The sequence below is a fragment of the Talpa occidentalis genome, unplaced genomic scaffold (assembly GCF_014898055.3).
Source record: "Talpa occidentalis isolate TD23 unplaced genomic scaffold, MPIMG_talOcc4v2.1 talOcc4.12, whole genome shotgun sequence".
NCBI lineage: Eukaryota > Metazoa > Chordata > Mammalia > Eulipotyphla > Talpidae > Talpa > Talpa occidentalis.
Window position 1 is genome coordinate 23,457,466 of NW_023601212.1, and position 14,449 is coordinate 23,471,914.

General features: G+C 38.1%; 2 protein-coding genes across 2 annotated transcripts in view; one reads left to right on the plus strand and one right to left on the minus strand.

Annotated features, from left to right (window-relative positions):
* LOC119242111 (olfactory receptor 151-like) overlaps window positions 1–14,449 on the minus strand; it is a 368,040-nt gene that overhangs the window by 256,377 nt on the left and 97,214 nt on the right. The gene's annotated exons all lie outside the window — the stretch shown is intronic.
* On the plus strand, window positions 5,244–6,176 carry LOC119239942 (olfactory receptor 143-like). The gene has a single exon (XM_037504331.1). It carries the CDS (start codon window positions 5,244–5,246, stop codon window positions 6,174–6,176), a length of 933 nt encoding a protein of 310 aa, XP_037360228.1.

Below are 14,449 nucleotides of genomic sequence, written 5' to 3' on the forward strand. Positions count from 1 at the left end.
GTGTCAATCACATTTTTGAAGATGCATCTCTCTTTCAACAAAAAGCTAAAATTACAAGATTTAGCATTGAACAATAGTGAGTTTTTTCTCAATTCTTCATCATTCCTCCTTTTTTTAGACATCAAAAGCCCAAAATACTGAGGGTGCTCCTATGTGAAGGTTGATTAAATTGGTGCCTGAAATGCATTGTCAACTGGAAGTTACAAAATAGGTACCCAAGGATGAAAGCCATTCATTCATTTTCATATTCTCGCTCTCTCTCCCGCTCCCTCTCTGTATCTGCCTCCCTCCCTCCCTTCTATGGAATTAAAATATATATCAAGGGCCATTGAATCCCAGAGAAAAGTATGCAGTCCTATTCATGTGAACTCATGGTAACATATTTTCCACTTAAGGTATGACCCACTCTTAAAGAACATTTTGAAATATCAAATATAAAAAGCCATGCAGAAGAGTGACCTCTTCATTGCTAGACAGAGTAATAAAGGTAAGACATATTTGTGAGAAGAATAGTAACTCCTTGTGTACACAGGAAAATTTCTCAGAAGAAAGTATTGTAGAAATAGGAGCATACAAGAAGTCGAGAGAAAATCTCTATGACTCTAGAATCCAAACACTTCTGAAGCAAAATGCATGCCTGTAATTCCCAGGGAAATGAAATTGTGTGTGTGTGTGTGTGTGTGTGTGTGTGTGTGTGTAGTTGGTTTCACCTACAATAAAAGTTATTATAATGAAAATGTGATTAATGAATTCATATCATTTTATCACTTGTACAGCAGTCACTCTCTTGTCCTGCTGCAACTATAAAAAGAATTCATTCACATCAATAAAGACGGGTGTCTGAATCAGACTTTGCATTTCTTGTGACTTTAGAAAACTCTAACTTCAGCTTGGTCTCTTTATATTTAAAACAGATTATTTGTCTCAAATAGGTGTGATTATTACAGAGAATTTAGTATTGTCACTACTACCAATTACCTTTCTGTCAAACTTGAGACAAAAGTGCAATGGTTGAGATGGCAGAGCTACAACAGGAAGTGTCTTGAATCCACGTTTACTTTTAGGACATAGCTTACCATTCTGAAAAATGCATTTTGGATTCTCCATGAATAGTATGAAAGCTTTCATTGCATTTTAATTATATATAGTTTTTGAGGACCTAGCAGTTTTATAAGTATTAAAAGATGATTTAAGTAACTGGTGCAGAAAAGATTGAGATGAATTAAAATTAGAAAGCAAATGGAACAATGAAAGCCATTGTTTGAAAGCTAGAACAAAGCTTCTGAAAGAAAAGTAATCCACATAGTTTACTACTTTAGCTGGGCAGAGCATTTCTATGCTCACGTCATGTCAACACCTAATACTAATGCACAAAACCTAAGCTATATTGAGAATGTAAAAAGATAAGGAAGTATATTTATGATGGAGGAAGGTAAATTGTGCAAATTATTAATTTTCAAACTTAAAGTCAACTGATAAGGACTAATCCTGAAAATTTAGGATGTAACAGAAATGTATGGAGTTAAAGATAAAAGAAAACCAAAACAAAGTCCACTAAGAGTAACTTATAGGGCATTCCTGGTGGCGCACGGGGTTAAGCACAACACTGTGAAGCTAGGCACAGCCTCTGCAGCACAAGTTTGATCCCCTGCCAGGGAGCTACCCATATGGCTCAGCACTGCTCCCCCGAACAGTATATTTTACTCAGTCTGCCTGTTCTGCTCCACACTCTGCTTCTCTTGACCCCAGCACTTCTGACCAGGACCCTGTTCTTTTATGTGTAAATAAATAAAACGTTAAAAAAAAAGAGTAACAGACTAAAAAAAGTAACATTGAATCTTGTTCCTTAAAATGTACAGTGTAAGGGAATGAGGTCCCCTGTACAATGGAACACACACCAGACTGCTCTGCAGCAGGTGGAGAGGCTGTGGGGTGTGGGTGCAGGCACTGGGGCAGAGAGGAGGTCAGAGCAAGGTTCTATGACAAATGATGACAAATTGAATCTTGGAGAATGAGTTGGTGGTACCCAAGTAGAGAATAAGGGGGCAGGCATTTCAGGCAGATGAAACATAGGCAACTATGATCATACAATGTGTGAGTAGAACATCACACTCTTCATATCACAAGTGAAATTCACAGAGTGGAGACATGGAGGTAAGGCTGAAGACTAAGAGTCAGCTTTTTGTAACAGGCTGAGGAATTTGTGGTGAGAGAAATTGAGGGGTTTTAGACAAAGAAATAAGTACTGCATTTTTTTGAGATGATTCTATATCAAAATGTGTAAAGAATAGATTTCCAGAAATAGATATAAGAATTCTAAAAATTTAGACTCCAATGACTTTTTCTCTTGTATAACTGTGTGAGTGAATTAGAAAAATGTAATGAGGTAAAACTATAGTGATTTTGTTATATTATAGGTGCAGTGGATCTTAAATGAGCAGGATTATGAAGGCAGCCCTAAGCAATCACATGCACATTTTAAAACAGAGTTTCCTTTTTCCTGAAAGCAGTGGAAAACAGAAAATTCAAAACAAAAAAAAAAAACCACTGAACGTGCTATTTATTGGTGGACTGAAGACAGGAGGACACATGAGAAGTTCAGCCTCCTCTAGAAGCTGACAGTGACCCTCAGCTGACAGCAAGGACATCTCAGAGCTGTAACTGCAAGACACTGAATTCAGCCAGCAACATGACAGAGATTGCAGACAGATTTCCTGAAGAGTCCTGCCCACCCTGACTTCAATCTGGTCAATGAATCCAGCCGTACTTTCTCCACCATCTTCTGGGTCACAGAACAAAGACTAATAAATGGTGTTCTTTTAAGTCTCTAAATTGATGATAATTTCTTAAACATCAATAAGAGAAAACTAACATAATGGGTGTTGGCAAACCAGTTAGGAAACCATGACAGTGCTATACACTTTTTGTCAAAGAGCTTTATCAAGGCAGTATAATGACAAGGAAGGGTCAGAGAGCAGGCATTTTAAGGAGCTAAAAACAAACTTGGAACACAAAAACATTAATTCCAAAGGATACCTGCACCCCTGTGCTCACTGCAGCACTATTTATACTAGGTAAGTAACGCCAACAACCCAAATGCCAAAAATTGATGACGGATCAAGAAGATGTGATATATATACACCATGGAATACTACTCGGCAACCAAAGAAGATAAACTCATGCCATTCACAGCAACATGGATGGCACTGGAAGGGATTACGGTCAGTGAAATAAGGCAGAAGGAAAAAGAAAAGTATCAGATGGTTTTACTTATAGGAGGAATATACAGGCCAAATAAGGACTCAGGAAAAGAAATAATAAATTAAAAAACAAACTTAACAAGCAACTATAAATCAGATATATTCTGCAGGGTAGGGGGTGAAAGAGTGATCAAAATAGGGAAGGGAAGAGCATGAGGAACTATGGTGATGGTGCACGGATGAATTGATTTTGAGAATTATACAGGGACTACTCTTGAGAGGAGAAAGTAAATATTGTACACAAATGGACAATGATGTAAAATAAAAAAAATAATAAAACATTAAACATGGATGGTCAGAGAATAATAGATAGTTTGACAAAGAAACCCAGATAACAATGTGTTTCCAGATCAGAAAACTAGGAAGAGGTTGCTGCCGTTAATTAAAAAAAAAAAAAATGACAAGAGACACACCATTTTGGGACCATGGGAGATGCTGAACTCCATTTGAGGGAAATGTCTAGTAAGCAGCTGGATACCAAGCTGTGAACACAGGGAAACATACTTTCTATAGACATAGACAAGGATAAAGAGGAAGGAAACCTGCTGCTTACTAAGCACTTACCATGTGCCCAAAAGATCTCCATGGATACTAGAGGTTCTAAGTATTTAATCATTAGAGCACTCTTTGGGAATAGGAGCTAATATTAAACACATAAATTAGATGAGGCAAAAAGGAACAGCAATTAAGAAACTTTATCAAGATACACACACAAATAGGTAGAGGAATTTGAACTCAAGTTCCCAATATTATTATTGAGTCTATTCTCAACATTTCCCTGTTCTATTTCTCTATAAATGCAGAAGACAACAAATGATGTATGGCCACTTGGACATATACTACATCACTCACATAAAATGTAAAAAGGTATTGAAAATGATAATGACTCTGTCCTTGCTGAATGAACATGAGCTCCAGAGGATAACTGGGAACACAGGAGGCTACTCCCTCCCTGCACAGAGGATTGGAAATTCTTAGTGTGAACTAAACTTAGAGAGAAGATTAATTCCCAAAGGAACCAAGGCTAATTTATTGACAAAGAATGTAAACACAGACTCAATAATTTCTTCCTTGGAACCCGATCAAACTTCATCTAAAGGAGCTTCATTTTTCAATCTTCAAACAAGTTTCTGAGATCCACAGAGAATAATAACAACTCACAATATTAGCCAGCTGAGAGTTTTGGACACAGAGTTGATTCATTTGCCTGACCCTGAAGAAATACACATCCTAAAAAAGACACAATGAGTTGCCTCTGACTTGGCTCAAATTGTTGCCTCCTACAGAATAACAAAGGGAAAAGAACTCTCAGGGTTGGCAAGTGAGATCTCCAGGCTGAAGGAGTTTGGTGATTGAATCTTCTCTGCTCTGATGTTTTCATTTCACAGCTACAACAGTGGAGAGAGGTCGGGGGACCACCCACCATCCTAAACAGTCCCCTGTGACTTTGAGGTAAGACTGAAGGAAGAACATGGTGTGCTTATACGAATGATAGTGGACACTCAGTGCTGTCATTAAACCTGGTGCTGGTGTCTGAAAGGTGGGTGGGAGAGAAAGGGCTGAGCACTGGACACAGCGGGGTCACAGTAGCTTCACTGTGTCAGAGCATCAGGAAATGAAATAGGAAATGGTCCAAACAACTCTTGCCTCCATGGCTTTCCACTCTATCACCTCACAGCTGATTCATCTCTTCAAAATGCTGACTCCTTAACTGTCCCCCACTCTGTGGGACCTACTAATAGAAACTAAAGACTACAGGTTGATTGTGTCAGATTGGGGAAGTGAGGAGACAAAGCTGAAATCTGAAAACATGAAAGGAAAGGACAGCTGAGAAGGTTAAAGACAGGGAACGCTTGCTCTGGCTCTTCTTCCAGAGTGCCGCCCCATTGCAGCGCCACTCAAACAAGTCCTCACTCTTAAAACAAAGGATCTGAGTCCTGTCCTAATTCTTCTCCCATCTCCTCACAGATAGCACTACCACAGATGATGGCTGTGGAAAATGGCTCTTCAGTAACCGAGTTCATCCTGGTAGGAATTACAGACCAGCCTCAACTCCAACTGCCCTTCTTTCTTCTCTTCTTATTCAACTATATTGTCACCGTGCTAGGAAATTTTTGTCTAATTAATCTAATATGTCTCAACTCCCACCTTCACACACCCATGTACTTTTTCATCCTCAACCTGTCCTTCATAGACCTGTGCCACGCTTTCATTACCCCTAAAATGCTGATGAGCTTTGTGGTAGAGAAGAACATCATCTCCTTTGAAGAATGCATGACTCAGCTGTTCTTTTTCTGTTTCTTTGTCTACTCTGAGTGCTACGTGTTGACATCCATGGCCTATGACCGCTATGTGGCCATCTGCAAGCCCCTGATGTACACAGTCACCATGTCCCCTCAGGTCTGTGCTCTGCTGATATCTGGTTCATATGTGCTGGGATTTGTTAGCGCCATGGTCCACACAGGGAACATGGTCAGACTGACCTTTTGTGATGCCAACGTCATCAACCATTACATGTGTGACATCTTCCCCCTCCAGCAGCTCTCCTGCAGCAGCACCTATGTCAACGAACTGGTGGATTCCATCATTGTAAGCACAGCGGCAATAGTATCCACTGTCATTGTTTTCATGTCTTATGCTCTGATCCTCTCCAATATCCTCCACATGTCATCCTCTCAAGGCTGGTCCAAAGCCTTCAGCACCTGTGGCTCCCACATGATAACTATTGCCCTTTTCTATGGTGCTGGGATGTTTACACATCTCAAGACCTCCTCTGATGCTTCCTTGGGCCAGAGGAGGTTCTTCTCAGTAGTTTACACCAACATAGTGCCCATGTTGAACCCCTTCATCTATAGTCTAAGGAACAAGGATGTCAAACTTGCTCTAAAGAAAACTCTGAAGAGAATTGCAAATTAAACAAAATCACCACTGCTGGATGTTGAGGAGAGGAGTTGTGTGATTTTGTGTGTTAGTACTGTTTCCTAGTGTTTATCCTCAGAACAGTTATTTTCCTTTAAATGTTTTTTTCTAACAAGTCATCGCAAAATACAATCACATTATTGAATCTTATGATGTTTACAGTCCCATGCTTTCTCATTGAGTTTACCTTTTTTTTCACATCATTCTCCAGAATCTCCCTTTTAGACTGAGTCCCACTTTGCTTCTTTCCAAGTACTTTCAAACATCATAAAACATTATAATGGGGCCTCCCGGGTGGCACAGCAGTTGAGCGCTGGGTTGCGAAGCTGCCCACAGCCTCTGCAGCGCTGGTTTGATACCCGGCGGCCAGGTGAGAGTCCCACATGGTGTGCAGACCTCTCCTGCTGCCCGCTGCTCCCCTCAGCCATGTACTCCGTCAGTCTGCCTGTTCTGCTCTCCCTCTGGCTCTGGTGAATTCTCTCACCCTCCCAACTTCTGACTGTACCCAGTGCTTGTATAAATAAATAAATCTTTAAAAAAAAAAAAAGCAAACATTATAATAATGGAAATCTCTCATACTATTACCTTTCCTGTTTTCCCTAAAAATAATTAAATTACGCTCCGTTATGTTTTTAAACCTTTTAGGATTTTCTATTGGATTACAATAAGAGTTAAACAATCAAGTTCAATTTTCTCCAGAATTCAGAGACTATGTTTTCTATATTGGATTCCGTATCTCAGGAATGATTTTTTTTTCCAATTTGCTATAGCTGAGTGAAGTTTTCCTACCTTTCCACATTCTCCATATCCACGGATGAAAATTACATTTATTGTGAAAGATGGCTGGGTTTTACAGCTTTAGTCAAGTGGTCTGATATAATAGAAGATTGCTATTATCCTGACTGCTAATCAGCATTTTTCTCCTAATATTTTAAAAATGCGTAAGAGTACTCCATAAGTGAGAGATAAAATTCACACCTTGTTTTCAAAGAAGGTCATGTTCCACCTTAGACTTCTCTTACCACATGAACAAAAACATCTTCCCATTGCATGGGTGAAAGCCTTTCTTCTGTTCAAGAAATAAAATTAGAAAGCGTAGAACCTGATGAAAGCTTATGATTTGAATTTCTACTTTCACTTTGGTGAAGACACACTGAAATGTGCTGCATTCCTAACCTGAAATGTCACTTTTTAAATGTTGTCATACAAACATTAACAGTCCTGTTTTAAGGATGGAACAAATTCAAGATTTGGAGTAAGGTCACTCAGTTAAGCCAGAACCTAGCCCAGGTTTGTACCCAACTGATTTAATTCCAGCATTGTGTCTTTCCAGTTTATCACTGTTTCTTGGGAGTAAAGTGGGGAGAAACAATAGGAAATATGAGGAAGATGAAAACATGGAGGATTATTTTAAATACAGCCTGAAACAAAGGGTAGGAATGACACCCTTGCCTATATACATCTGCAGAAGAGAGATGGGCCATAAAACCTTTAACTCCAATCTGGATAATGCTTAGGTTTTCACAAAAATTTCATCCAAGATATTTACACATCACACATATCACAAGGGACTAATCTCCAATTATATGAAGCAATTATTCAATTCAACAGCAAAAAAAAATCCAAAAGAATGACAAATTCACACTTCTCCGAAGACGGTTAAAGCATCATCAGCATCACTTGTTATAAGAGAAATGCAAATCAAAACCACAATATGATAGCTCCTCATCCCTTTGACAATGTCCTACATCACAAAGACAAAAAATAAAATTCTGGGGAGCATGTGGAGAAAAGGGATAAAGGAAAAGGAAAAAGAAAAGAGAACACTCATCCACTGAGTGTTCCTGTCTCTGAGATAGAAAATCCAGTATTAGAGAATTTTATTCAGAAACCAAGATCTCATTGTGTTTGTGTGAATACCTTTACTGCCACTAAGGGTATCATGGCTTGTAGACTGCATGGAGATAGAATCATATATGTGTATTCAACCCTAAATACCTCCCTGACAACCCTATTTTATGACCACTTACATGCCTCAAGTGTGTCCCAAACCGCATTCAACATTGCATGATGATCCCCAGCACTGTTCTGCGGTCAGGTCTCTGTGTATTTGCACCACCGGCCAGCCAAGACAATCACAACTAAATATAAGCAACTTCTTCTCCCTCCACTTCTTCTCCTAGTCTGCAAATCCCACAAAACCTATCTCTTAGGAAGTCTGGGTCTGACCTTCCTCTCAATTTTGCTGATTTGGTAAGATTCTCTTGATTTCATGTTTAGATGTCTTCAATAGTTTCTCAATGTGAATTCTCTTGGAATATATGATTTTTATCTTTTCACCACCACCCCCCTCACTGTACACATACACATCTTCTCTTCTCTTCCACAATATGGTTATAATTATGAATTTAGATAACTGGGTTTTTTATTTAAACAATTTAAAACACTCTATAGTATCTGAGAATATATGCTATAAATGCATTCTTTCTTTTCTAAGTGAAGAAATTTCTCTTCATCCCTCTTCTACTGATACATTTGTGATAAGTAGATTTTAATTTGATGAAATGCTTTTTTAGCAACTACTTAGCCAATACTATTACTGTCTCCTTTATTCTGTTAATATAAATTCTATAGAATAATTTTCAGATGTGAAATCAACTTTACTTCCCTGTGGAATCATAAAACATTATCCTTTTCCTAGGACACTATACAAGACTAGTTAATATTTTGGAAGAAATTTTTGCACTTATGTTTATGAGGAAAATTGATTTTTATTACAATTTTTTGCCTCATTTGAAGATGTGCATTATGATAGCCTCATAAAAATGTTATCTCTTCATCTAGTTTCTGAAAGGATTTGCATAATTTAATAGTTTCCTCATTAAATGTTTTATAGAATTAAGCAGTCAATTCACTGGAGACTGCAAGTGTGTGTATGTGTGTCTGAAGACTTATTCAATTTATGTAATAGATATATGACACTTCATGTAATCTATTTAGACCTAGCAACTCTTTACACTCTCAGCTCCTCAGTTAACATAAAGATCTTTATTTATGACATTATTTCCAAAGTAATTGGCTTGAGTAACGAGCATAGCATATCACAATAATCTTTTGGATATTAACTTTTTCTGAAATGGCATATATTTATTTTTTGTAATATATTTATTTATTTACACCATTTTTCATTTTTGCATGTTTGATTTCTCTCGTAGGCTATAATCCCCATAAAGTTCCACCACATACCCATAAACCACCATACTCTTCGTGCTATTTCCTCCCCTGTTTTAACCCTTTTATTTTCCCCGCCCCTCCTGTATTTCTCATATTTATGGTTTGCCGGCTAGCATTTTTTTTCCTGATCCCTTGTTTATTATCTCTATATTGCTCCTATATATGAAACTATCTGGTATTTTTCCATTTCCTTAATCTTATTTCACTGAACATAAACCCTTCCAGCTCCATCATGTACCTGCAAATGGCATGAGTTTATCTTCTTGGTTGATGAGTAGTATTCCATTGTGTATATATACTACATCTTCTTGATCCAGTCATCTGTTTGGGGGCATTTAGATTGTTTCCATATCTTAGCTGTTGTAAATAGTGCTGTAATAAACATAGGAGAGCAGGTTTCCTTTCAAATTTTTGTTTTTTTGTATCCTTTGGGTAGAGTCCCAGGAATGGAATTACTGGGTCCTATGTTAGCTCCATTTTTAGTAATTTGAGGGTCCTCCACACAGCTCTCCACAGTGGTTGGAACAGTTTGCATCCCCACCAGCAAGGCAACACGGTTCCTTTTTCTCCACATCTTCACCAGCATTTCTTGTTGCCAGTTGTTTTGTTGTTTTCCAAATGGACTATTCTCATTGGTGTGAGATGGTATCTCATTGTGGTTTTGATTTTCATTTCCCTGATAAGTGATGTTAAACACTTTTTCCATATATCTATTGGCCATTTATAATGAAAGTTTAACAATTGGAAGTGGCTATAGTTGGTAGCTCAAGAGAATATAAATTTTTAAAATACTGTGCATGGAGTAAAGAAAAAATAGACACTGTCAATCAGAGAGGTCAAAAATAAAATTTGTATTTTATGGTGTAAAAATCAAAGCCTTAAATATTAAAAGTGAAAGTAAAAAGAAATAGGCCAAAACAAGCAAAGAGTGAGGTTGTTCCCCAGATTTGGCTCTCTCCAATACCACTAAGAACTACAATCTGGTGAAATCTCACCCAGAGTTATGTATTCTAGTGTGAGTTCATTTTCTTGCTGTCAATTACATTTTTAAACATGCATCTCTCTTTCAACAAAAAGCTAAAATTAAAATATTTGGCACTGAACAGCAGACACTGAGTCTTTTCTTTTCTCACTTCTCATTTCCCCTACTTTTTTAGACTTCCAAAGCCCAAAATACCTCTGAGGTGCTCTAATGTGAAGGGTGATAAAGTTGGTGCCTTATATTCATTGTCTACTCATGTTACAAAACAGGCACCCAAGGATGAAAGCCATTCATTTATATTCTCTGTCTCTCTCTTGTCTGTCTCTGTCTATCTGTCTCTCTCTCTGTTTCTATCATGGAATTAACATATATGAGAAGGGCCATAGAATCCCAGAGAACAGAGTATAGTCCTCTTCAAGTGAACTCATGGTAACACATTTTCCCCGTGAGGTAAAACCCATCTCTTGGGGACCCCCTGGTGGCACAGGGGGTTAAGCACCACACCACAAAGCAATTTGCAGCCTCTGCAGCACGAGTTTGATCGCCGGCCGGGCAGGCCAGGGAGCAACCCACATGGCACAGCAGACCTCTCCTGACTCGCCTGCTGCTCCCCTCAGCAGGGTATTTCAGTCAATCTGCCTGCTCTGCTCCCCACTCTGTCTCTGGTGAATCCTCTCACCCCAGACACCTCTGGCCTGTACCCCAGCTCTTGTGTGCATAAACAAATAAATCTTTAGAAAAAAATAAAAATAAAATCTCTTAAAGAACATTTTGAAATATCAAATAAAAAGATCAAGCAGAAGAGTGACCTTTTCATTGCTAGTCCTATTAATAAAGGTAAAACAAATACTTGTGAGAAGAACAGAGTCTCCTTGTCTACACAGGAAATAATCTAAGAAAACCATGTATTGTAGAAATAAGAGCACACAGAAGTCAAGAGAGACAATCTCCATGATCCTTGAATCCAAACAATTCTGAAGCAAAATGCATGCCTGTACTTTCCAGGGAAATGAACTTTTTTAGTGAAGATGGTTTCACTTATAATGAAAAGTTGCTTTAATGAAAATGTAGTTTATGAATACATATCATTTTATAGCTTATACAGCAGTCACTCTTTGTTCTGCATGGAAATGTAAGAGGAACTCATTTATAGCCATAAATATTGGTGTTTGAATCTGACATTGACTTTAGAAAATTTATTTGACTTCAGCTTGGTTTCTTCATATTTAAAACAGAGCAATTGTCTCAGATAGTTGTGATTGTTTAAAAGAACTTAGTATTGTCACTACTACTAAATTATCTTTTGTCCAACTTGATACAAAAGTGCAACAGTTGAAATGGCAGAGCTACAACAAGAAATGGTCTTGAAACAAGTACATTATTTTTAGGATGCATCTTACCATTTCAAAAAATATATTTTGAATTTTCCATGAATGGTATGAACACTTTCATTACATTTTGATTCTGTATGTTTTTGAGACATAATATTTTATAAGTATTAAAAGTTGATTTAAATAACTGGTGCAGGAAAGAATGAGAATTTAAATAATTAGAAAGGAAATGTAACCAAAAAAATGAAGACCACTTAGTTAACAGCTAGAACAAAACTTCTAAAGGAAAAGTAATTCACATAGTTTACAACTTAAATGGGCAAAACATTTCTATCCTCATAATCATGTCAGCACTGAATACTAATGCAACAAAAACTAAGCTATACTGAGAGGATGAAGAGATAAGGAAGTAAATTTATGATAGAGGAAGGTAAATTATCCAAATTCTCAATTCCCAAACCTAAAGTCAACTGATGAAGACTGATCCTGAAATATTAGGATGTAACTGTACAATATGAAGTTAAAGACAAAATAAAAAGGAAAAGTGCATTAAGATAACAATTAAAGGGGCCTCTCTAGTGGCGCAGGCAGTTGAGCACTGCACTGTGAAGCTGTCCGCAGCCTCTGCAGCGTGGGTTCGATCCGGCCAGTGAGAATCCCACAAGGCAAAGCAGACCTCTCCTGTCTCGCCTGCTGCTCCCCTTAGCAGTGTATTTCATCAGTCTACCTGTTCTGTTCCCCATTCTGCCTCTGGTGAATCCTCTCACCCTCCTGCACATCTGGCCTGTACCCTGGTTCTTATATAAATAAATAAATCTTAAAAAAAAAAGATAACAATTAAAAAAAAACAACACTGAATCCTTGCCCCTTAGAGTGTACAGTGTAAGGGAATGAAGTCCTCTGCCAATGGAATACACACCACACTGTTCTGCAGCAGATGGAGAAGGCTGCAGGGTGTGGGTGCAGGCACTGGGGCAGGGACGAGGTCAGAGCCAGGGTCTATCACAAATGATGACATACTGAATCTTGGAGAATGAGTTGGTGGTATCCAAGTAAAGAATTAGGGAGCAAGCAATTCAGGAAGATAAAACTCAGGCAACTATGATCATAGAATGTGTGAGTAGAACTTCATACTCTTCATATCACTAGAGTGAAATTCACAGAGTGGAGACATGAGGTAAGGCCGAGGACACAGAGTCAGCACTAGTGACAGGGTGAGGAATTTGTGGTGAGAGAAATTGAGGGGTTTTAGACAAAGGAATACTGCATTTTTTGAGATGATTCTACATCAAAATGTATAAAGAATGAATTTCCAGAAATAGATAAGAATTCTAAAAATTCAGACTCCTCAATGACTTTTTCTCGTGCATAACTGTGAGTGCAATTAGTAAATATAATGAGATAGTGAAGGCAAAGATAAACAGCTGGGTCTACATCAAATTAAAGAGCTTCTGCACAGCAAAAGAGACAATAACAAAAACAAAGAGAAACTCCACCAACTGGGAGAACATTTTTGCACACAACACTAATGATAAAGGACTGATCACAAAAATCTGCAAAGAGCTGATGAGACTCAACAACAACAAAGAAAATAATCCCGTCAAAAAATGGGCAGAAGAGCTAAAAAGAAACTTCTCTGAAGAGGAAATGCAAATGGCCAACAGGCATATGAAAAAATGTTCAACATCACTTGTAATCAGGGAAATGCAAATCAAAACTACCATGAGATACCATCCTACACCAGTGAGAATGGCACATATTAAAAAAACTAGCAACAACAAGTGTTGGCGAGGGTGTAGAGAAAAAGGAACTCTTCTGCACTGTTGGTGGGAGTGCAAACTGGTCCAACCACTATGGAGAGCTGTGTGGAGATTGCTGGACCTACTAAACATAGAGCTTCCATATGATCCAGCAATTCCACTCCTAGGTATTTACCCAAAGGACACAGAAACATCAATTCCAAAGAACACCTGCACCCCTATGTTTATAGCAGCACTATTTACAATAGCTAAGCTTTGGAAACAGCCCAAATGCCCAAAAATAGATGACTGGATTAAGAAGATGTGGTACATATATACCATGGAATATTACTCAGCATTCAAAAAAGATAAACACATGCAATTTGCAGCAACATGGATGGCGCTGGAAGGGATCATGCTCAGCGAAATAAGCCAAAAAGAAAAAGAAAAATACCGGATGGTCTCACTCATAGCAGGAATCTAGAAAACTTAAATAAGGGACCAGAAAAATGAATAACTATAAGAAAGCGAAAATCAACAAAAAACTATGAACCAGAGACACTTTTTGGGGAGTGGGGGGCGGGAGGGGAGGGATTGGGGTCAGAATGGGGGGGTTGTAATTGTATGGGGAATATAAACATAAAATTTATTATTTTAAAAAAAAAAACCTTAAAAAAAATATAATGAGATATCACTATAGTGCTTTTGTTATATTATTGGTGCAGTGGATCTTAAATTAGGAAGATTATGATGGCAGGCCTAATCAATCACATGCACATTTTAAAATAGGGTTTCCTTTTCTCTCAAGATAGTGGGAAAAGGAAAATTTCAAAGCCTCCAAAAAATATTGAATATGCTATTTATTGGTGGACTGAAGACAGGAGGACACATGAGAAGAAGTACGGCCTCCTCTACAAGCTGACAGTGACCCTCAGCTGACAGCAAGCACATCTCAGAGCTGCAACTGCAAGGCACAGAATTCAT

What these genes read in the sequence shown, in the direction of transcription:
- LOC119239942 (XM_037504331.1), top strand. Translation starts at nt 5,244, where the DNA reads ATGATGGCTGTGGAAAATGGCTCTTCAGTAACCGAGTTCATCCTGGTA.